Below are 26,005 nucleotides of genomic sequence, written 5' to 3'. Positions count from 1 at the left end.
CAATGGTGTTTTTGTTGTAATTTTGTAACTTTGAGCAAGTTGCAAACAGCCCCTTCAATTATAACAAAATAATTGTTTACACAGTTATTAAATTAATTGATAGCTGCAGCTCTATTTAAAACCAATAGAATAATGGTTCAAAAACAATTCAATCGAACATATAAACTATTACAAAATACAAAACTCAAAACCAGTGAAGTTGGCACGTTATGTAAATGGTAAATAAAAACAGAATACAATGATTTGCAAATCCTTTTCAACTTATATTCAATTGAATAGACTGCAAAGACAAGATATTTAATGTTCGAACTGGTAAACTTTGTTATTTTTTGCAAATATTAGCTCATTTGGAAATTGATGCCTGCAACAAGTGGCAAAAAAGACTGAGAAAGTTGAGGAATGCTCATCAAACACTTATTTGGAACATCCCACAGGTCAACAGGCTAATTGGGAACAGGTGGGTGCTATGATTGGGTATAAAAGCAGCTTCCATGAAATGCTCAGTCATTCACAAACAAGGATGGGGCGAGGGTCACCACTTTGTGAACAAATGCGTGAACAAATTGTCGAACAGTTTAAGAACAACATTTCTCAACGAGCTATTGCAAGAAATTTAGGGATTTCACCATCTTCGGTCCGTAATATCATCAAAGGGTTCAGAGAATCTGGAAACCAACATTGAATGCCCGTGACCTTTGATCCCTCAGGCTGTACTGCATCAAAAAGCGACATCAGTGTGTAAAGGATATCACCACATGGGCTCAGGAACACTTCAGAAAACCACTGTCAGTAACTACAGTTTGTCGCTTCGTCTGTAAGTGCAAGTTAAAACTCTACTGTGCAAAGCCAAAGCCATTTATCAACAACACCCAGAAACGCCGCCGGCTTCACTGGGCCTGAGCTCATCTAAGATGGACTGATGCAAAGTGGAAAAGTGTTCTGTGATCTGGCGAGTCCGCATTTCAAATTGTTTTTGGAAACTGGACGTTGTGTCCTCCGAACCAAAGAGGAAAAAATATATCCGGATTGTTATAGGCGCAAAGTTCAAAAGCCAGCATCTGTGATGGTATGGGAGTGTATTAGTGCCCAAGGCATGGGTAACTTACACATCTGTGAAGGCAACATTAATGAAAGGTACATACAGATTTTGTAGCAACATATGTTGCCATCCAAGCAACGTCTTTTTAATGGACGCCCCTGCTTTTTTCAGCAAAACAATGCCGAGCCACATTCTGCACGTGTTACAAGTTTCTCAGTTCAAACATTAAATGTATTGTCTTTGCTGTGTATTCAATTGAATATAAGTTGAAAAGGATTTGCAAATAATTGTATTCTGTTTTTATGTACGATATACACAACGTGCCAACTTCACTGGTTTTGGGTTTTGTAAATCCGACAACCAAATTTAATTTTGACATATTAAGATGCAAAATAGGATTTCAGAAGTGCTAGTGACCATTTAGATCTATATTCAACAGGAAGTGTAATGCTTACAATAATGAGGCAATTCCTGGAGGAATTGCGTGTGAATGCTTAAGTTGAACTGAAATACTGGAGTTTAGAATTGTTAAAGTAGAGCACACAATTCCCAAACAGGCTGAATATTTTGAAGTTGGAACAGTTTGAATCAGATGAAAAATGTGGGAGTTGTTGAACTTTGAAGAATGTCCCATTTTTTTGGAAAATGGTAAAAAACTTAAATGGTCTGAATGAGTTGAAACGGTTGGTGTTGGAATTTTTCAAATCGGTCGGGAAGTGTTGAAGTAGTATCATGTTGAATTGAGAAATAGTATTACGGAATTCCTGGAATTTTGGGAAAACCGGGAATTTTTCCAGTTCAAAAAACAACTTTGTTTTTTGTCCTGATTAAGAGGACTGTTTTGACAGTTGAAGTGGGTTGAAAAATGTGGGAGGAGTAGTCGCCAGAAAAAAGGGTGGAAATAGGGCTTTGGAAAACCAGGCATTCTGGAAAATCCTGGAATTTTTTTGAACTTGGAAAAAAGGTAGTTTAAATTTCCAGGATGGTGGAATGTGTTGATGGTGGAATGGTTTGGAATCGGTTGAAAAATGTGGAAATGGTGGAAGTTTACAAAAATGGCCAATTCATTTTGAATGGGGAAAAATGTCCCGAAAAACCTGGAATTCTGGGAAATCTGGGAATTTGTCAAGAGAACGCCCGCGATTCCCGAATAGGCTGAACAGTTTTAAGTTGCAACGGTTTGAATCGGGTGAAAAATGTGGAAGGTAGAGCGCGCCAAAATCTGGAGAAGAAGAAGAAGAGGTATAATAGAAAACCCTATGTGTGAATGCTTTGGAGCATTCACACAATTAAGACATGTTTTTGCATCCCAAGATGGCTGAGAGAGGATGTCATGTGACTGAACTGAAGCATGCAGCCATGGGATACATGTTGTGTTGCGTGCATAATGTTGCATGTATACAACATGGATTATTACTGGAATTAAATGAGTGGCCACTTTTATGAGTACACATACCCCCCCATCCAACAGACTGAATAGTAGCAAGTAGGCGATGGAGCACCGAGGCTGCACACCAGCAACACTCACCGTCCTGCGTGCCGGTCCCTCGGCTGCAGTTGCTGCAAATGTGCTTGATCTCCTTGCCGATGTGACAGTGGATGGCGAAGGGCGTGTTGTTGTTGTTGTTATAGTGCGCGTTGCCTCCGTGGCCCTTCTTGCCGCCCAAAGACATGATTTTAGCCAGGCTGAACGCGTTCTTTTTGGGCTTCTCCACGGCCACGGCGGAGGGGGCGTGCACGCAGCCCATCGTGGAAGAGGCGAGCCAGGTGCCGTGCATGATGGTGGGCGAGGGGTCCACGCTGGGGTAGTGCGCCGTCTTCAACATGCTCGGATTAACAGGACCGACAATCCGTCGACTCGCCTGTGATTTAGCATCCACGCTGACCTGTTATTTTTTTTAATTTTTTTTAGGGGGCGGCGCTCACCTGAGATCTTTTAAACGTGGAAAACCGGCTCGTTTTCGAAATGATAAAAAGTCACCAAAAAACGGAATCCATGCTTAAAAGAGCGAGTTAGCCGCGGCGAGCTCCCCCCACGCAGAGCTGCAGTCTATTGTGGCTAATCGTGATGGGTCCTTCGCGAACGATGCGGCGCGAGGAGCATGCTCTTTGATGTTTTTTTAAACAGGAGTTGGTGCTTTGAGAAAACGTGCTACCCAACGCTACTGAGCATGCGCACGCATGCGCATAAACGCTAAACGTTTCCTCGAACAAAATAACTACAGCTATTAAGGTAAAAAAAAACAAAAAAAAACGTTGCTATAGTGTAGTTATTTTCTTACATACCAGGAAACTAACCAAAACAAAAACGATGTAAACCTTGATTAACCTAAAATGCATGGCTGGTTGTTATATACTGCATAGTGACAGAATTAATGTCCACAATAAGTATTTTGACAAGCTCATGTATAAAACCCAAAACCGCAGTGAAGTTGGCATATTTTGTAATTCGTAAATAAAAGCAGAATACAACGATTTGCAAATCCTTTTCAACTTATATTCAATTGAATAGACTGCAAAGGCAATATATTTAATGTTAGAACTGAGAAACGTAATTATTTTTGGCAAATAATCATTGACTTAGAATTTATTGGCAGCAATACATTGTAAAAAAAGATGGCACAGGGGCATTTTACCACTGTGTTACGTGGCCTTTCCTTTTAACAACACTCAGTAAACGTTTAGGAACTGAGGAGACCAATTTTTGAAGCTTTTCAGGTGGAATTCTTTCCCATTCTTGCTTGATGTACAGCTTAAGTTGTTTAACAGTTCGGTGTCTGTGTTGAGGTATTTTAGGCTTCATAATGCGCCACACATTTTCAATGGGAGACAGGTCTGGACTACAGGCAGGCCAGTCTAGTACCCACACTCTTTTACTATAAAGCCACGCTGTTGTAACACGTGGCTTGGCATTGTCTTGCTGAAATAAGCAGGGGCGTCCATGATAACGTTGCATGGATGGCAACAAATGTTGCCCCAAAACCTGTATGCACCTTTCAGCATTAATGGCGTCTTCACATATGTGTAAGTTACCCATGCCTTGGGCACTAATACACCCCCATGCCATCACAGATGCTGGCTTTTGAACTTTGCGCCTATAACAGTCTGGATGGTTCTTTTCCTCTTTGGTCTGGAGGACACGACTTCCACAGTTTCCAAAAACAATTTTAAATGTGGGCTCGTCAGACCACAGAACACTTTTACACTTTGCATCAGTCCATCTTAGATGAGCTCGGGCCTAGCGAAGCCAGTGGCATTTCTGGGTGTGGTTGATAAATGACTTTCGCTTTGCACAGTAGAGTTTTAACTTTAACTTACAGATGTAGCGACCAACTGTAGTTACTGACAGTGGTTTTCTGAAGTGTTCCTGAGCCCATGTGGTGATATCCTTTACACACTGATGTCGGTTTTTGATGCAGTATCGCATGAGGGATCGAAGGTCACGAGCATTCAATGTTGGTTTTCAGCCTTGCTGCTTAAGTGTAGTGATTTCTCCAGATCCTCTGAACATTTTGATGATATTACGGACCGTAGATGGTGAAATCCCTAAATTCCTTGCAATAGCTCGTTGGGAAATGTTGTTCTTAAACTGTTCGACAATTGGCTCACACATTTGTTCACAAAGTGGTGACCCTCGCCCCATCCTTGTTTGTGAATGACTGAGCATGTCATGGAAGCTGCTTTTATACTGCAATCATGGTACCCACTAGTTCCCAATTAGCCTGTTCACCTGTGGGATGTTCCAAATAAGTGTTTGATGAGCATTCCTCAACTTTCTCAGTCTTTTTTGCCACTTTTGCCAGCTTTTTTGATACATGTTGCAGGCATCAAATTCCAAATGAGCTGATATTTGCAAAAAATAACAAAGTTTTCCAGTTCGAACGTTCTTGTCTTTGCAGTCTTTTCAATTGAATATAGGTTGAAAAGGATTTGCAAAACATTGTATTCTGTTTTTATTTACGTTTTACACAACGTGCCAACTTCACTGGTTTTGGGTTTTGTATGAATAATAGTAAAAACTACAAAAGCACTTGTTCCAGGACAAATTACAGACATTTTCTGTAAATTACATCAAAATCCCCCCCGTTACCTAAGTTGCTAACTATAGGATATGATGCAACTGGTTGCATTTTTATTAAGTAGCAAATTTTTTTCAGAGCACCAGTGTTCTGTCCAATTTGGCGGCTTCCTCAAAAAAAAAGCTATCAGTAGAGTAAAACGGTGATTAAAACGAACAATTTAAGCTACAATTGTTTGCGTCAAAGCAAACTTCCTCGTGCTGTAATTGCCTACAAGCTTACTGTCCGTAAATATACAATGTTAGCTTTCTTACTCTGTATTTTACAATTTAAAACCACTGCTTACTTTTACGCGTGGCAGCTGCTTTCGATGACTATTTTTATCCGAGGAAAATATTTGTTTGTGCAAATGCACGTGCGACGGTTATCAGACGTCAACAGAATTGACCTGTATCGTCTGTTTTTATGTTCAAGCAGCACATGATTGGTCAAAATGTGTGGCGTGTTTGTTTTTTGGTGTTTTTTGATCGAAGACATTGTTTTGTTTGTGGCCCACCAAATGACACATACTGTATTTTTCGGACTATAAGGCGCACTTAAAATCATTTCATTTTCTCAAAACTCGACAGTGCGCCTTATAAGCCTGTGCACCTAATGTACGGAATAATTCTGGTTGTGCTTACCGACCTCGAAGCTATTTTATTTGGTTCATGGTGAAATGATAAGTGTGACCAGTGGATGGCAGTCACATAAGAGATACGTGTAGACTGCAATATGACTCAAGTAAACAACACCAAAATTGTATATCTTCCATTGAAAATATAGAACATTACACACGGCACTCAAAAATCTATCAAAATGTTTTAGTACGACTTTTTGTAAGCTATGAAGCCGCACCCCTTGATGGATTGTACTGTGCTTCGACATACGAGTATTATTATGGTGTGTGTATAAGGTAAGACATATCATATGGCGTTTTGTTTCGCCTTATTTTGCAAAAGCAAGTTTTCTTACCTTCTGGTACATGCTGATCTGTATTTGGGACCTGCATAAATCCTGAAAATGTGCGCACATACTGCCATTGTAGTCCGTGCCTTAGTCGATAAGCTTCTTCTTTTTCTTTATCTTCTTGTTATGGGACATTCATCCTCCGCTGTTGCCATTTCTAATATAAAGTAGTGTAAAGTTCTTACTTATATCTGTCAGTAAACTCGCCATGAAAGCGCTAAAACATACCGGTGTAGTGAGTTTACATTATTCACTCAAGGAACTTTAGTTATTAGAGAGTTCTGGTCAGATGGTTTTTCACGGGACACATTTCCAGCGTTGTTGTTGCACTAGTGAGCCACGGATAAGAAGATGCTGCTCCGTTATTGATTGAAGTAAAATCTGAATGTCATTAAAACAGTTAGCTCCATCTTTTGACACTTCTTCCACTCCCGTCCTTGCACACTACACCGCTACAACAAAGATGACGGGGAGAAGGCGCTGTCGAAGGTGAGCCACGTAAATAAGACCACCCACAAAACGGCACATCCTGAAGCGACTGTCAGAAAGATGGTCTGTAAAACATCATCTATGCAACATTTTGACCAAAGAACCACCGTTACGTTTTATGTGGACCACAAGGAAGTGTTTTACATTTAGAAAATATATATATATTTTAATCCGGTGCGCCTTTTGTATGAAAATAGACCTGACGAGACCTGCTCATCAGCAGTGTGCCCTATGGTCCGGAAAATACGGTACTGTACAAAAGAGAGAATGAATAAATTATTATTTTTCATATTTTATTATTTACGCAAATTAATCAATTTAAGATATATTCAGAGTACTAAAATGTATTCTTAAATGAAGAAAACAAAATACAACCCAGTAAACTATTATGAACTTGAAGTGCCTTCCAAGCAATCCTGTGGCTCACAATCTCACAGAACCTGAAGTGGACCTCCCACATAGACATAATCAGGAAAAAGTCACAGCATGGGATGCACTTCCTGTGTCAGCTCAAAAAGTTCAACCTGCCACAGGAAGTGCTGATCATGTTCTACACAGCCATCATTCAGTCTGACCTGTGCGCCTCCATCCCTGTCTGGTTTGGATCTGCAACCAGACTGCAACGGACAATTAGGACTGCAGAAAAGATCACTGGTGTCGACCTTCCCGCCCAAATCCAGGATTTATAGCGGTCCAGGGTCAGGAAACGGGCAGGTAGCATCACTGCAGACCCCTCACACCTTGGTCACAAACTGTTCAAACGCCTCCCCTCCGACAGGTGTTACAAATCACTATACGCCAAAACAACTCGTCTAAAGAACAGTTTCTTATCTCAGGCTGTAAATCTGATGATAACTAATCTGTCACTGTGAACGTACTCACTCATGTTCACGTCATCATCTTTTTGCTTTGCTCTATTCACCACTGCACTATTACGTTTATATTTTTTTAGTTAATCGTTAATATTTATTCTTCACATTTAACAAGATAGCACAGCCTAACAAGTCAAATTCCTTGTGTGTTTAACACACTTGGCTGATAAAGCTGATTCCAATCTGAACATAAAACGTCAAAATATTTAAAATTGTGTACACAACAAATGGAATTCCTCAAAACCTTGAAATTGAATAAACGCAATTCAAAGACCACTATTGAATGACAAAGTAGTGATGTGCGGATTGATACTGAAATATCAATACCAATTCTTTATGCTCCAATATCGATTCTCAAATCAAAATATGGATGCTTTTCATACTTTAATTTAGGGGTGTCCAAACTTTTTCCACTAAGGACCGCATACTGAAAAGTCAAAGTATGCGAGGGCCATATTGATATTTTTTTATTTAAAAAAATGCTAAAAACAAGATATTGTCAGCTTTGTAACATAGGTGACTAAGTATATAATTATCAATTCTTAGTTTTAAAAAAACTCAGCTTTTTTTCAGTACATACCATTTTTTTACTCTTCTTTCTTACATTTTTACTGTTGTTTTTTTTCTCAATTAAGAACAGAATACAACTTTTAAAATGATTGTGTAACTGCATAACCTAATGTGTCAAAAATTATGCCTGTAAGAAAATATTAACGTTCAGTTACATATTTAACAGTGTTTATTATGGTTCTTATAATTTTTGAAATCAATTCATAAGTTACCATAATTTATTTTTTTGATTACCGGTAAAGAACTAAACTTTGTTTTTATTTTAAGTATATTTAATTTTTAATGAGAGCTTCTAATATTTTAGATCAGGGGTGTCTAAACTTCTCCCGCCAAGGGCCGCCTACTGAAAAGTCAAGTATGTGGGAGGCATTTTGATATTTTTTATTTGTTTTAAAAAACAGTTATTATACATATTTAAAAACACAACTCTGTGTTATAGTTGACTAAGTATATCACTTTAGCTTGTTGTCAATAAATTCCATTTGTTAGCTCTTTTTTAATTACTTTTTTAATGTTGTTTTTTTTAGATAGATATGTCATTATTTGAAAATACATACATATTTTGTTAATAAATGGCTGTGATGATAATGTAAATGAAGTATTTCTAATCACTGCTATGTTGGAATTCTCATTAATATTGATACTGTTATTGATACTATTGATTTTTGTTTGACTACTTTTGGATTGTTTTGTGTGTCCTCAATGGATCTGTTAATTGCTATTCTGAATGTTGCTGGGCCGGGTTTGGTTTTGGAATTATGATTGTATTATTATTGTATTATTATGTATTATTTTGTTGGACTGATTAATAATCATTAAAAAAAATACATACATTTAAAAAAAGAAAATACACAACTTTTTTAATTTGAACAGACACGTTAGGTAAATATGCACCAATAATCGGATTGTTATTGCTGATACCAGCCTGAATTTTACTTTGTATCAGATTGGAACAAAAATCAGTGGTCTTGCACATCACTATGAGAAAGTACTCAACATATTTGCTTTTATAATTATCTAGGGGCAGAGTCTTTAGTATGACACCTCTTACCTACCTCATTACGGTGAATACTGATATGTTGCACTGAGGCACTTGTATGTATTATTTTATTAGTTTACATGTAGAAAATCGTCTTTTTCAAACTGAGCCCTCAAGTCCCCTTATTGATAATATTAACAATGTGCATCTAAATTGAGTTGAAGGGGGGTTTAAGCCATTAATACCTGCATACTGTTTATGCCAAGAGCAGAAGGGAGAGGGAGGGCTTTTATACACACAGCACAATAATAAAACACAAGCAGGCTAACACCGTAGCATGAGAGAAAAAATGAGGGAAATTATTGTACATCCCAATTTGAGCAACAACAACAAACAACCATTTAGGAGCTGGCTCTTTTTCGGGAGCCGAGCCAAAAGAAACGTTTCCCTTACAAGAGCTGTAATTCCCATCACTGTACTGGCTAATCCACCAACAGGGGCTGAGCACTGACATTCTCTGATTGGCTGAGCAAGCACAGGCCTATTATGTGACTCAAAACAGTCATAGCTGTAGTTGAAGATGATTCACATAATTGGCAACATGTTTGCAGTGCATTTTTCATAGGTTTCAACTGATATCTCATGACTGTATGTGTTGCGATGCATCCATTCTAAGTTTGTAACTCAGGTAACAAAACACAGTGAAGCCCAGCCCATAGCTAGCAATGGTGCCAAGGAGAAGCCATAGCTTGAAACCCCTCTTGACTTGACTAAAGACTTGGGGGCCACATTGAGAGAAAAAATGTGTCTGGGGGGGGGGGGGGGGGGGGGGGGGCAATGTGTATGTGTGTATAAATTATATATACACATTTACCTGTAAAAATCTGCTGTACAGTATGTGTGTTTGGGTCCCTTTTTTTTCAGGAACACTAATACCAAAAGTCACAATGTCCGATAGAGTTCTAAAAACGTTATGACAGACCATCTTAAAAAAACGGAATGGAATTTTACAGTTTTTTACTGAATGGGACACCCAAAATGTACATGAAAATAAAGAAAGTGGGATTTACAATATTAACTATGAACAATAAAACACTGAATATTAACAACATACTGTATGAACATCGCTCCTCTTTTACTTCTCAGACCAGCTCCTCGATAGACATCTTTTACAATCAAGCAAAACACAACAAAAATGTAACAAACAGTAAAATATGAATGCAAAGGGTAATAAACACCTACAAAATGATATATTATCACTTTTATGCAGACATTTGTTGTAACAATTTGGATCCGCATCTGTTCCTGACACACCAGTTTGGGGCTGGCTGCTCTGAAAACTAACCCCGCCCACTCTGCTTTGTTCTTCGTCTTAGCTGCTGTGACGTAGATTACTGTAATAACTCGTATAACACCCAAAAGCGCAGATTTCAACCATTGAAATTAGAGATGTCCGATAATATCGGCCTGACACTTACAATTAGTGCACCAACCCAAAAAACCTCCCTCCCCCATTTACACTCATTCACACAAAAGGGTTGTTTCTTTCTGTTATTAATATTCTGGTTCCTACATTATATATCAATATATATCAATACAGTCTGCAAGGGATACAGTCCGTAAGCACACATGATTGTGCGTGCTGCTGGTCCACTAATGGTACTAACCTTTAACAGTTAATTTTACTCATTTTCATTAATTACTAGTTTCTATGTAACTGTTTTTATATTGTTATACTTTCTTTATTATTCAAGAAAATGTTTTTAATTTATTTATCTTATTTTTTTATTTTTTTTTAAAAGGACCTTATCTTCACCATACCTGGTTGTCCAAATTAGGCATAATAATGTGTTAATTCCACAACTGTATATATCGGTATCAGTTGATATCGGTATCGGTAATTAAGAGTTGGACAATATCGGATATCGGCAAAAAGCCATTATCGGAAATCCCTCATTGAAATACTTTCTATAGTTCAAGACTTACGGTAATTTAAAAACAGCACTGCACATCATAATGGCGGCTACAGTTTTGACGTTAAAGGTCTAAAAAAATGATGTAGAACGTCCGGCGGGCCGGTTTGAAAAACTTAATGGGCCTCATGTGGCTCGCTGGCCGTATTTTGCCGAGGTCTGATGTAAGTGGATATGAAAAAGTATTCAGACCCCTTTAAATTTCCACTCTTTGTTTCATTGTAGCCATTTGCTAAAATCAAAAAAGTTAATTTTATTTCTTATTAATGTAATCTCAGCATACCATTTTGACAGAAAAAAAACAGAAATGTAGAAATTTTTTGCAAGTTTAGTAAAAAAAAAAACTGAAATATCACATGGTCCTAAGTATTCAGACCCTTTTCTGTGACACTCATATTGAACTCACATGTTGTCCATTACTTCTGATCCTTTTTGAGATGGTTCTGCTCCTTCATTGGAGTCCAGCTGTGTTTAATTAAACTGATTGCACACACCTGTCTATATAAGACTTTACAGCTCACAGTGCATGACAGAGCAAATGAGAATCATGAGGTCAAAGGAACTGCCCAAGGAGCTCAGAGACAATATTGTGGCATGGCAGAGATCTGGCCAAGGTTACAAACAAATTTCTGCAGCACTCAAGGTTCCTAAGAGCACAGTTGCCTCCATAATCCTTAAACAGAAGAAGTTTGGGGCGACCACAACTTTTCTTAGACCTGGCCGTCCAGCTAAAGTGAGAAACTGTGGGAGAAGAGCCTTGGTGAGAGAGGTAAAGAAGGACCAAAAGATCACTGTGGCTGAGCTCCAGAGATGCAGTAGGGAGATGGGAGAAAGTTCCACAAAGTCAACTATCACTGCAGCCCTCTACCATGACCGAGTGGCCCGATTGAAGCCTCCCTTCAGTACAAAACATATGAAATCCCACAGAGAGTTTGCCAAAAACACATGTAGGACTCCCAGACTATGAGAAAAAATATTCTCTGGTCTGATGAGACACATATTGAACATTTTGACGTTAATTCAAAGAGGTATGGGTAGAAAAACCAAGCACTGCTCATCACCTGCCCTATACAATCCCAACAGTGAAACATGGCGGTGGCAGCATTATGCTATGGGGGGGCGTTTTTCAGTCCATCTAAGATGGACTGATGTAAAAAAAAATTAAGTTTCTCAGTTCGAACTTTAAATAAATTGTCTTTGCAGTCTATTCAATTGAATATAACTTGAAAAGGATTTGCAAATCATTGTATTCTGTTTTTATTTACGAATTACACAATGTGCCAATTTCACTGGTTTTGGGTTTTGTTTTACTTTACTTTTTATCTTCTCAAGAGACAATGCTATTAAAACCACATTTGAATATACTTTAGTCAGCTTTGTGATAGTGTGCTAAAAAGAGGCTTGCTGTCTCACACATTAACAGTAACTTTCATTTTAAGAGTTTTATCAAGTCAAGTGGAAGTTGACAGGATCTGACAGATTGGGGGAAATAGGTTCTTTTTTTCTGAGTCTGAGCTGAATTGACACAATTCACTGACTACTGTACAACTAAACCCATGGAATATACTAATTACCCAGCAAAAAAGGACAACAGAGAATGCTAAAAAGTTCAAAAGGCAATAGACTGAAATCAAAGTGAAAACTATCCATCCATCCATCCATCCATTTTCTACCGCTTATTCCTTTCGGGGTCGCGGGGGGCGCTGGAGCCTATCTCAGCTACAATCGGGCAGAAGGCGGGGTACACCCTGGACAAGTTGCCACCTCATCGCAGGGCCAACACAGATAGACAGACAACATACACACTCACTTTCACAAAGTGAAAACTAGAATTGATCAAATAGCTCACCAGCAGCCCAATACCTATTCCCTCTTAGCATCACTTATGCCAGGGGTCAGCAACTCGCGGCTTTAGAGCCACAAGCGGCTCTTTAGCACCGCCATAGTGGCTCCATGGAGCTTTTTAAAAAATGTATGAAAACGGAAAAATATTTGTTTCAATATAGTTTCTGTAGGAGGACAAACATGACACAAATCTTCCTAATTGTTAGAAATCCCACTGTTTATATGAAACATGCTTCACTGATGAGAGTATTTGGCAAGTGCCGTTTTGTCCCACTAATTTTGTCGTCTTTGAACTAACCAATGTTCGTTTACATGTACAACTTTCTCCGATGCTGCCACAGAAAGACGTGTTTTATGCCACTCCTTCTTTGTCTCATTTTCTCCACCAAACTTTTTATGCTGTGCGTGAATGCACACATGTGAGCTTTGTTGATGGTATTGACTTGTTGAAGTGCTAAACAGCTATATTTGGTCAGTGCATGAACTCAAACTAATCAATGCTAAAATGCTATTTAGGCTAGCTGTATGTACATATTGCATCATTATGCCTCGTTTGTAGGTGTATTTGAGCTAATTTAATTCCCTTTACTTATGTCCTCTGTGTAATTAATTTATATATGCATGTTTCATGACATATTATATGTATGTTGGCTGCATTTCTGATAGTTGTTTGTGTGCCGTTATAGACCACCGCAAATGTTACCCAGCTTGCAGAGATTGTAATAAATCCATTGGAAGAAGACAGCCTGCCATTTCCTTTAACTTGGACACACACATCTATACCTTTGGCCATTCTAAGCCAGTAATTTCCAGGAGTTAAAGTTAAAAAGTTAAAGTACCCATGATTTTCACACACACACTAGGTGTGGCAAAATTATTCTCTGCATTTGACCCATCACCCTTGATCACCCCCTGGGAGATGAGGGGAGCAGTGATCAGCATCGGTGGCCGCGCCCGGGAATCAATTTTGGTGATTTAACCCCAAATTCCAACCCTTGATGCTGAGTGCCAAGCAGGGAGGTAATGGGTCCCATTTTTATAGTCTTTGGTATGACCCGGCCGGGGTTTGAACTCACGACCTACCGATATCAGGGCGGAAGTTATCTCACCCTCTGGTAAGCCTTCGTTTTACTAATGTTTTATATTTCAACATTTCTGTCAACAAAGATTTGCATCAGCCTGTGACACATAGTCATTTTGATAGTAGGCTAATATAGCCAATATAGACACTTGCATCATGTGTTGCCTTTATCATAATGCTTATATAGGGATTTAAAATTTTTATGGCTCCAGACAGATTTTTATTTTTTTATTTTCGGTCTTTCAACATTGTGATTTGCCAACCCCTGACTTATGCTAAACAGATACCTTACCAACTTCATTTGTTAATATTATTGAAACTGATTGGTCTCAGACACTCACTCACAATGACAAACTGCTCATGCTGCCACAAACTGAGCTAGGTGGGGGGGCGTGGTTGGAGGCGGGGCGTGGTTGGGGCGTGGTTAAGGGTGTGGTTAATAGGGCAGTATATTTACAGCTAGAATTCACCAACTCAAGTATTTCATATATATATATATATATATATATATATATATATATATATATATATATATATATATATATATATATATATATATATATATATATATATATATATATATATATATATATATATATACATATATATATATATATATATATATATATATACATATATATATATATATATATATACACATATATATATATATATATATATATACACATATATATATATATATATATACATATACATATATATATATGTATATATATATATATATATATATATATATATATATATATACATATATATATATATATATATATATATATACATATATATATATATATATATATCTATACATATATATATATATATATATATATATATATATATAATATATATATATATATATATATATATATATATATATATATATATATATATATATATATATATATATATATATATATATATATATAATATATATATATATATGTGTATTTTATTTTATTATACATATAAATAAAAGAAATACTTGAATTTCAGTGTTCCGGAGGCTATCCAGTAGATGGCAGTATTGTCCTGTTTAACTTCTCCGTTCATGACTGAGTATATAATTTCGGCCACCGTGTTCAATGGAGAAGTCTGTTCTACAAAATGTACAGGCAACATACCCCTTCCCCTTCGAACTGTCCTGGATGAACTGAAATTCTTGTTTCTATTAGTTTTGGAACTTGCAAGCGTATTTCTTCATCTTGCTCGTCGACGGCGTCGCCATGTCTGTAACTTCCTCGTTCTTCTGCTTCGTCTCCTTGTTGTGTGCGCAGTTGTGCACTCTACTCTCTCAAAGCCGTACATGTTATGACGTCATTGGGCAGGCAAGCTGTTTATATTGTGGGAAAGCGGACGTGAGAACAGGCTGTCCCCACTCAGGTCCGCATTGAGCTGGAGGGGGCGTGGCCTCCAGCTCCGGCTGAATACCGGGAGTTTGTCGGAGAAAATTTCTGCCGGGAGGTTATCGGGAGAGGCGCTGAATACCGGGAGTCTCCCGGTAAAACCGGGAGGGTTGGTAAGTATGGATAATATACTGTAATATTTGTTGCAATATTGGATACTATTAAAGTTTAAAATGCATGCAATTTCAAGCAGTATTTTTTATGTCAAAATGAAAAAAAATCCATTATATTTAGTGAGAAAATGTTAAGTACTTTATTGACACATATCATTTCCAGGTGTTTGCGGGCCAGATAAAATGATGTGGCGGTTCAGATCTGGTCCCCGGGCTTTGAGTTTGACACCTGTGCTCTAAACACAAATACATTTGTGTTTATTGGTGTCCTTTAACTATTACATACAGTGAACAATTCAAGACGTATTGCATACTGAAAGTGTGGATTGCATGCATGATATTCCACAGCGTATTTGACATTTACTTGCATATTGTTCGAATAAAAGACCAAAAAGACAAAGTTATACATCATTAGAGATGCCATTATTCCCAAAAGAGACCATACAATTCTGTTATCTAGCGGGCTTCGGAGGTATTTCCAGAAAAATGGAATCAAACACACCCCGCCTAAAAGAGCATGGTAGTACAATAATGTTCAGAAAGTAATGCTTGCCTTTTCGATTCATTTCAAATCCTGGAAATAAACGAATATCAGCTTCGAGTTCTGGAACGTCACTGGTTGTGTGAAGTGCGTTCAACTTTATGCAGCTTCTTCTTGTTTTATTCTACTGCTGTTGCTGCAAGCATCCTCTCCATGAGGAAGCAGTGGCGTTCTAGGGACAGCCTCTACTGCACACGTGTCAAATTCATTTTAGCTCAAGGACCGCATGAAGGAAAATCTATTCCCACGCGGGGCGGACTGGTAAAAACCATGGCATAATAACTTAAAAATAAAGACAACTTCAGATTATTTTATTTGTCTTACTTTGGCCAAAAATAGAACAAGTACATTCTGAAAATGTACATACTACAAATAATCCTTTTGGCAAAACACTTGACGTAAGTTGAAAACTCTGAGGAAAAAATTGGTGCAGTTTCAAAAACACCATAAAGATCTCGGGCCGTACTTATTAAGCTTCTTAGAATTACTCCTAAGAAGTCTGCTAAGAGTTGACTTAAGAGTAAATAAATTATTCGCTGAAAGCTGCACTTAAAAGTTAGTTATCAAGCGTCTTACTCACACTTTCAGCGAAGTGTAGGACTGAATCTTAAGTGTCACACTCAGAGCTGAATTACGACATTACTATGTGCCGTAAACGGAATTTTAGGTGACGTAATTTCTGTGTCCATAGAAATGACCAATCACGGAAGGGAATCCGTTGTCTAAGAATAAATAAATATCTTGGAAATATTTAAGTGGACAATGGGAGTGCATATTTTGACAATAAACTACAAAATAATACAAAACAAACTAGTCCCTGCCGGCACTCACGCTACCGCTCCCTCTCTTCTCTCGCCCACACACTCACTGACGTCACTCACCTCACGGCCACACACATACGCTACTCTCATAACATTTTCTTTCCAATTCATTAATTAGGCAACTAATTTGAAACTGGTGTGGGTGGCTCTATATATACTAGCCCACTGCAGCCACATGCAGAAATCAACAAGGAATCGAAAAGTATTAAATTTGTGACAAAAATAATACCCTCTCTGTCTAAACGATACCGTTTGATCAGCTGCTCGTCATCAAACAAATCCAGGACATCGTTCCACTCCCTGAACGTTCGGCCACGTCTCTCTCGCCTCAGTGCCATCCCCTGCTGGCAACTCCTAACCACTTAAGACACCTCTGAAAGTCTCTTAAATATCGTGGAGAGTAGGAGTGATTCTTAGACTTAAGAACGTTGATAAAAAACTTTTATTCTTAAGTTTGAGAGTAGGACTAAATTTCGCAAATTCTCAGGACTTAAGTGTAAAATGGCACTCTAAGAAGCTTGATAAGTACGGCCCCAGATTGAACTTAGACTTTGTCTCAGTGTTTTTACAAAGCCATTAAACTTTAAGCACTACCGTACCTGTTTAGCATTCTAACGTTGGCAGTTTATTAAAAATGCTTGAAAAAGCAACCGATTGTTTACACATTGGTGAAATCCGCATACTGCCACAACACATTCATTTATCATCATTCAAATCTCACAATTATAATTAAGCACGGTGTCAGTTATCAAAACGACACCATAGCTTTGTGATGTGGCTTTTGTGAACAGAGCCTGCCGGACTTAAGACCTCGTTTTAATTCTTCCACCTTCTGTAGTCTTTGTTCTGTGTCCATATTCTTGTTTTTGTCTTTGTGTTTCTTAGACGTTTCATAGTGCCTTCTTAGATGATATTCTTTCATTACAGCAACACTTTCTCCACAAAGAAGACACGTAGGTTTGCCTTTTACCTCCGTGAACATGTACTCGGCCTCCCACCTGGCTTGAAACCCCCTTTCTTACCATCCTTCCGTTTAGCCATTATTGGGATGGGGGTTGCTGAAAGTTGACATCTGCCCTGAATGCTGATGAATAATGAAGCCGAGGCCCACTTGCTGCGCTGCAGTGAGTTTGCGGGCTACCGTTGTATTGTGGGGAATGGAGTATTGGTGCGTGCAAAACAGCAGCAAGCGGCTGTGGCCTGTGGGTCGGTTCTAATACTAATCAAATATCATCTCGGGGACCATAGATAATTAATTCAAGGCCCACGGGCCGGACTTTGACACCTAGGTTCTACTGTGTTCAAACTGTTTCTGGACTGATTAGTAATACACAGGCAATACTGTACTTATTTGTTAATAAATAATAAATGCTATGATTCCGATGTTTTTTTAAGATTCTGTTTGCCGTAAGGTACATTTTAAAAAGGTTTACTGACACAAAATTCACTGATTTGCACCGTCTTGCCTCTTGGTGAGGGCGGTCGCATTTTTCTCCGCTCCCTCCTTCCCTGCTTGCTTTCTTTGTGTCCTTGTCTTTGTCTGAACTTTTTTGAAGCCTCTTTTCTTGCGCTGTCCTCAAATCTAAACATCAAAATGAATTTGATCAACTGGACTCTCGACGCAATTGGCACAGTCTTTTCGACAAGGAAAAGAGGTTCGGGGGAGCCTGGCTGCCCTGATGGAACCATTGCTGCGGGGTACGTGAGAGATTCCTGGAATACTTGGAGACTTATGTGCCTCTCAGTCCTTTCCATCGAGGATGCGGAAGACATCTACCTATTTGGAACCGTGATCGCAGGGCATTTGCTGATTGGGCTGGGCATTGCTCTGGTGTATCGTCAAAATCGGAAGACGATGGCAGCCACTCAAGGGGCCCAAAGGCTGTTCAACGCAATGGAAGGATTGGGTCGTGCTGTGGGATCACCGACTGGAGCGATTTCTGATTTGAATCGCAAAATGGATATCATCTTGGTGAAGTTTGCAGAGAAAGAATAATTAAATTGGAATTGAGAGAGCCAGCACACAGACACAGAGCAGGAATGTCATTGTTTTGACTGCTCGAAGAAAAACAACATCTTAATCTACGATTTGACTCCCTCGAATGGCCTTGATGCTATCAGGAACAGGCTGTTCTGAAGAACTCCCCCGAGGACTCCTCAAAGATGGACGCTTTTGACCTTCCTTTTTTTCAAAAAGCACCTGGGTCGAACTTTTGAGATAGGCCTCAGTCCACAAAGACATTCCAACATCTCACCCAAGTTAATTGGGCATACATGCACGCACACACCCCTCCCCAAATCAACGCCTTCACCACTGCTTAATTTCTTTCTTTCTTTCATGTTTATTTCGAATATGTAGACAAAACAAAAACAAACACATTTTGCAAACAACAACAAAAAAGCCATTCAAGAATGAATAACAAAAACAATAATAATAATAATAATAATAGTAATAATAAAAAGCAAAAAGAAACAAGAAATGAAAATAAACATTAATTCCTCCGGGGTTGTGGAGGCTGAGTAGCGCTTTAATGGCGGCAGCCGCTCTCCAGGGTCCCAACTACCCCCTTCTCTGTTACGAGTTGTTGTGATTACATGTACCATGTTTATGTGTGCCATGCTATGTGAGGTTTTTTCCTCTGACTCAGTCTGGACCACTCCTGAGGGTCCAGCCTCAGACTGATAATTTTTTTACTCTTCCCCCTTTCCCAATGTCACCTTTTCCCACCTTTTTAAGGAGCGCTGTAAGTGGCTGATCCGTTGGCGGTCCCGTCTTGTCCCCCTGTAACGTATGTCTGCTCTTAGCGGGATTGTGCCGAAAATGTAATTTCAGTTCTTATGTGTCTTGTACATGTTAAGAATGGACAAAATAAAGCTGCTGTCTGTCTGTCTGTCAATAAGCTGAATGCCCCATTAGTTTCTGCCTGCATATAAATAAAGTGCCTTGTGTGTAGGGATGTAGTACTCCTTTGCGTTGTATTTTTCCCCAAAAGACGACACCCAGTCTTTCTTCCGGCTCAAACATAGTTTCTCTATACATTTTATACCGTCAACATGGAAGAGAGCAGACTGACTACACATACGGGCCACAGCCTGGAAGTCTGCTGGGACATGTGACGTTCAGGGACCAAAGAAAAATATAGGGAATTACAGTACTAAACTAAGAGTAATACAATTTGCAAAATAAAGAGTCACATTACATAATGTGTAAATGTAATAAATTAGATAAGATGACATTAAAATAAAATGGCATTAAAATAAGAAGAGTATATAGTAAGACAGTAAGCAATTGAGATCATAAATTACCTCTGTTACATAGGTATAGTCATATCTAGCATATTTTGTATATACCAAAACATTTAATAAAAAAACATACTCCAAAAACGATTATTATGCCCAGGATAGTTTCCTGGCTTTTAAATAGTGACAGTTTTACCGCTCTTGACTGGGGTGATGCAATGCAGCCCTGACTAAATTGATTAGCAGCAGTGTTGTAGGGACTCTTTTTCAACAGAACTGTAACAGCACGGCGCACGGTGACACCGGCACATAAATGTCAGTCAACAAAAGAAGACCATATAATTCACTGCTTATATTTCATTGCAGAGCTGCAGCCGCAGTCCCTAAAATAGCTAATCCAATGCTGCTATCTAGCGGCCTACATTGGTAACTCCGGGGCAGAGCCACTCCACAAATTATTTATTTTGTGTGCACGTCAGTTTTTTTTTAACAAAGTATTTAAAGTTATATCGTTTTCATATTCATATCGTTCAATCTTTTTCTAAATTCAACAAGATTTTTAAATAAATCCAATTTATTTACGTTCGTACGTGATGACGTCAGGCCAACGTCATGTCAAAACGTCATCATTGTCCAACGGTAGGTAGGTAGCCATGTTGCTACAATTAGCTTTAAATGTATTGGTTTGAATAGAACTTATTCAGATGACATCAAACTAGACGAACTTATTAATTGTTTGTACACCTACGACCACGGTAGCATATGTCACAGTGCATTCTCATCCGTGTTAGAGCGACAAAGCAGCGGCTACTGTTATGCTAACAGTTAGCATATCATGTTGCAGCGCACCACCGCCATCCGATTCCTGTTGCGGTGACTTTTAAATACATTTTGCCCTAAATATGCTTATATTCTGAAGGGAATGCCTGTTGTTTTATTCACTTATTGATATTTTAATGACAGGACTTGAATGTAATTGTTTCTGTTTGATTGACGAGTTTCAACTGCTTCTATTGCAGAGAGCATTTTCACCACTCGGGGCAGTAGCGTTCTGGGGATAGGTCTAACGCTACTCTTATTCAAACTGTCTCTGAATAGCTTAAATGAATATCCATACAACCACATTCTATACTGCATATCCTTAAAGTAATAATAATTATTTGTAAATAAATAAAAATTACATTTTGATTGTTTTTAGGATTATTTTTGCCACACAGTATCAAAGGTTTGATGTTTAATTGGCAAGTACAATGAAAAATTACATGCATATTTACACATTACCTTCCTGCACATTGCACACTATTTAAACAAAGTGTCCTGTGGCTGTATAGTCACATCTAGAATAGTGTAGAGGACTTAGCATATCATAAAACACAATACTGTAAATATTTTTTAAAAAAAACAAGCAGTTGGATTATTAGGATCTCGCGTCATCAACAAACAATTCTCCTGGCTTTAAAACAGTAATTGCTATGGAGATAATGCTGGAAGACGCCTTCTTGACTGGTGCAATGCAGCTTTGACTGAATTAACTTGCGGCAGTGTCGAAGGGACTCTTACTCAGCAGAAATGTAACAACATGGCGCACCATGACACCAACAATAAATGCCACTCAACATTTGTCACATCCAGTGAAAGGATGCAGCTCATCTAGATAACGTTTTCCACCATTAACATAGACCGGATAGACAAATCAAATGCCTAAAAATTGCATAGCTTGCCTTTTTTTCTCTGCCCCGTGAGCATACAAAATTACTATAAATATGACCCATAAACATATTGTCATGCATTTTCTTTCTGCTTGCTTGGATAAAATAAAAACATGTTATTTCTCAGCTGGGTTGTAGGAGGCACATCACAACCAGCAGCTTTCCTATTTCCCATCAAGAGTGCCACATAAGAGAGATGACATGAGACCAGGAGCTTTTCAGCGACTCCCTTAAAAGACACCTGCTGATAAAACATTATTATTACTCAACCATTCTTTCTCTCTGGGCAGTTGTCACCAAGTCCGTGATATTGCATTACTATTTTTACTCATATACTTTCACACTCATGTTTTATTCAGCGCAAGAAGACCATTGTGCAGCTAAGCAGGGAAGGGAGATGTCTATTTTTTTTAAAGATGCAACGTGGGGTTATTTGTTTACATATATATATATATATATATATTTCCACCTTTAACTACTGTTGTTGCAAACACAAGCTTCCTACTCACATCAAACACTAATTTCTGCCAGATTTTACATGCAAAATGTGTTTAAGTCATGGGCAGAGGCTGAGGTTTAGCGTACACACCTAACTGACTCTACTGCAGAGATTTGTCCCATCTCACTATGCATCTGGATAATATTGATTGAACTCCTTTAGACAGCTTGCTTGTGCACACACAGTGATTTCAACACAGCAGCACAAAATAAAAGACTGCACTCTCGCTCTTAAGTAGCTGCAGCAAAGAGGATTTTACAGAGACGTTTGTTAGTCAGTGAATGCACACATGTTCACATTTATGTGCAGTGTATCCGTAAAATATTGAAAGCGCTTCATTTTTTCCATTTTTTTCATGTTGCAGCCTTATTTAAAAATGGAATAAATGTATTTTTGTCCTAAATATTTTACACACAATACACAATACTTGGGCAAATTAAGGCCTGGGGGCCGCATGCGGCCTGTTGAGCTTTTCAATCTGGCCCGCCGGACATTCCCAAATAATTTTTTTAGATCTTTAAAGATGGAAACTGTAGCTGCCATTATGATGTGCAGTGATGTTTTCAAATTACCGTAAGTCTTTAACTATACAAAGTATTTCAATGGTTGGAATCTGCGCTTTTGCATGATATTTTAGTTACTATGGTAATCTAAGTTACAGCAGCTCAGACGAGGCACCAAACTGTGGGTGGGAAGCGATTCCAAAGAGTGTTTCCAGAGCGGCCAGCCTGAAATGCGGGTGTCAGGGACAGACACGGAAGGATATTTTTACAGCAAAGTTCTAAAGCTTAGTGATATAGCAGACGTATCAGATTGTAGGTGTTTTTTAGTTTTTTACCATTCGCGTTCATATTTCGCTGTGTTTGTTGCATTTTTGTTGATTGTAAAATATGTCGATGTAGAGGTCGGTGTGACGTTCATATGTTGTCAATATTCAGTGTTTTATCAGTCATAGTTAATATTGTAAATCCCACATTCTTTATTTTCATGTACATTCTGGGTGTCTCATTCAGTAAAAAAACGTAAAATTCCATTCCATTTTTTAAGGCAGTCTGCCCTAACGTTTTTAGCATTCAATCAGACATTATTGCGATGTTTTGTATTAGTGTTCCTAAAAATCAGATATACCAGCCCCCAGACACATTTTTTTCTCTAAATTTGGCCCCCGGAGTAGAAATAATTGCCCGGGCCTGCACTACACTATAATGACAATGTGCAAATTATTATTTATTTATTTTTGTAGAGATTTTTGCTAATTTATTACAAATAAATAACTAAGAAATCACATGTACAGAAGAAGTATTCACAGCCTTTGCTATTCAACTCGAAAGTGAGATCAGGAGCATTCTATTTCAACTGATCATCGTTTGGATATGATTTGGAAAGTCACACACCTGTCAATATATAAAGGTTCCACACTTGACAGTGCATGGCAGAGCACAAACCTACCATGAAGTTGAAGGAATTGTCTCCATAGGCACAGATCTGAGGAAGGGTACAGAAAAAAATCTGCTGCCTTGAAGGTTCCAATGAGTACAGTGGCCTCCATCATCTGTAAATGCAGGAAGTTTGGAACCATTAGGACTTTCCTTAAGCTAGCCGGCTGTCTAAACTGAGCAATCGAGGGAGAAGGGCCCTAGTCAAGGAGGAGACCTGTCAGAGCTACAACATTCCTCTGTTGAAAGAGGAGAACCTTCCAGGAGGACATCCATCTCAGCAGCAATCCACCAATCAGGCCTGTATGATGGCGTGGCCAGACGGAAGCCACTTCTTAGTAAAAAGGACATGGCAGCCCACCGGAGTTTACAAGCCCTACAGTGAAGCATGGTGGTGGCAGCATCATGCTGTGGGGATGTTTTTCAGCGGCAGGAACTGTGAGACTAGTCAGGATAGAGGGAAAGATGAATTCAGCAATGTTTGGGAATCGCAGGCTTTCCCTTGACAAATTCCAAAAAATCCCAGTTTTCCGGGACATTTTTCAAAACCATTTATAATGAATTGGTCATTTTTCAAACTTTCACCATTTCCACATTTTTCAACCCATTCATACCATTCCACCTTCAACACATTCCACCATTCTGAAAAGTCAAACTACTCTTTTTCCAAATTTAAAAAAATTCAAGAATTTTCCATTTTTGCTGGTTTTCCAAAGCCCTAATTCCATCCTTTTTTCTGGCGAGTACTCCTTCCACATTTTTCCACCCATTTCAACCGTTTCACCGTCAAATCATTCCTCTTAATCAGGACAAAAAACAAAGTTGTTTTTTGAACTGGAAAAGTTTCCGGTTTTCCTGGAATTGTATGTACAGAGACATCCTTGATGAAAACCTGCTCCAGAATGCTCTAGAACTCAGACTGGGGCGACGGATCTTCTTTCAACAGGACAACGACCCCAGCACACAGCCAAGATATCAAAAAAGTGGCTTTAAGACAACTCTGTAAATGTCCTTGATTGGCCCAGCCAGAGCCCAGACTTGAATCCGACTGAACATCTCTGCAAAGATCTGAAAATGGCTGTGCACCAACGCTTCCCAGCCAACGTGAGAGCTAAGATGGGTGTGCCAATTCTTATTTGTATTCAAAAAGTCTTGAGGCTGTGATTGCTGCCAAAGGTGCATCAACAAAGTATTGAGCAAAGGCAGCGAATACTTATGTTCGTGTGATCTCTTTGTTTTTATTTTTAATACATTTGCAAAAAGCTCTAAAAAACTTTTACAAATTGTCATGAAGGGTGTGTAGACTTTTGAGGACAAAAGTGAATTTATTCCATTTTTAAATAAGACTAACATAACAAAATGTTGCTAAAGTGAAGCGCTGTAAATACTTTCCGGCTGCGCTGTACATACTATGCTAGAAGAGTCTCAGGGCAAACCCAATATAGTCTTACATTTTCATTTGCTGTATATAGTAGTGTACAGCAGTGACGTGCGGTGAGGTTCATGGCTGGTGAGGCACTGTCTTCATCACAGTCAGATTTACAAACATATGATCCCTAAAGAGTATCTTATTCACCATTTGATTGGCAGCAGTTAACGGGTTATGTTTAAAAGCTCATACCAGCATTCTTCCCTGCCTGGCACTCAGCATCAAGGGTTGGAATTGGGGGTTAAATCACCAAAAATTATTCCCGGACGCGGCGCCACTGCTGCCCACTGCTCCCCTCACCTCCCAGGGGGTGAACAAGGGGATGGGTCAAATGCAGAGGACAAATTTCACCACACCTAGTGTGTGTGTGACAATCATTGGTACTTTAACTTAACTTTAACTTTACACATACAAACTGTAGCACACAAAAAAGCATATTTAATTAAAAAAAACTTTATTATGGTCTTACCTTTACTTATAAATGAAGTCCATGCCCCGCTGTTGTGCTGGATTCATGCACTCCCGTCGTAGAAAGCACCCCGTGATGGGAGTGTTATATCAACTAAAGCCCACACTTAAACTTTCCACGTGCAAGATTTAATCTATTTAAAAAAGTTATTTAATAAGAAGCCAAAAAGTGCAAAAACAATAATGTTCGTGTTGGAGGAGTTGTGAATGAATCAAATGTGAAATCCGTGCTGCAGTCTGCAGGTGTACCTAATGTTGTGGCCCTGCGGTCATTCACAACTCCTCCATCATGAACATTATTGTTTTTGCACTTTTTGGCTTCTTATGAAATAACTTTTTTAAATAGTGTAACCGAGGGTTTATAAATGTCTTATATACTGTATGAAACTACAAAATAATAAACACGGAGGCTTCAGTTTACACGAGGACCACTTTATTTACCTTCTTTCA

At 38.6% G+C, this 26,005-nt stretch overlaps 2 protein-coding genes across 3 annotated transcripts in view; one reads left to right on the top strand and one right to left on the bottom strand.

Annotated features, from left to right (window-relative positions):
* LOC133630876 (phosphatase and actin regulator 1-like) overlaps positions 1–26,005 on the bottom strand; it is a 111,850-nt gene that overhangs the window by 69,727 nt on the left and 16,118 nt on the right. Inside the window, exon 1 of one of the 2 annotated variants that reach the window (XM_062022691.1) lies at positions 2,568–3,139. The exons of the other annotated variant lie outside the window; for it this stretch is intronic. Within the exon in view, the coding sequence (XP_061878675.1) occupies positions 2,568–2,865 (298 nt within the window). The 5' untranslated portion in view covers positions 2,866–3,139. Of the gene's footprint in view, positions 1–2,567; positions 3,140–26,005 lie in introns of those variants that run through there. 2 annotated transcript variants of the gene reach the window in all.
* Positions 20,593–26,005, top strand: part of LOC133630878 (NAD-dependent protein deacylase sirtuin-5, mitochondrial-like) — a 35,453-nt gene continuing 30,040 nt past the window's right edge. Inside the window, exon 1 of the mRNA XM_062022693.1 lies at positions 20,593–20,653. Within this exon, the coding sequence (XP_061878677.1) occupies positions 20,608–20,653 (46 nt within the window). The 5' untranslated portion in view covers positions 20,593–20,607. The remainder of the gene's footprint in view (positions 20,654–26,005) is intronic.

The sequence above is a fragment of the Entelurus aequoreus genome, linkage group LG16 (assembly GCF_033978785.1).
Source record: "Entelurus aequoreus isolate RoL-2023_Sb linkage group LG16, RoL_Eaeq_v1.1, whole genome shotgun sequence".
Taxonomy (NCBI): domain Eukaryota; kingdom Metazoa; phylum Chordata; class Actinopteri; order Syngnathiformes; family Syngnathidae; genus Entelurus; species Entelurus aequoreus.
The sequence above is the reverse complement of the archived record's forward strand: the minus strand, read 5'-3'. Positions and strand labels throughout refer to the sequence as shown.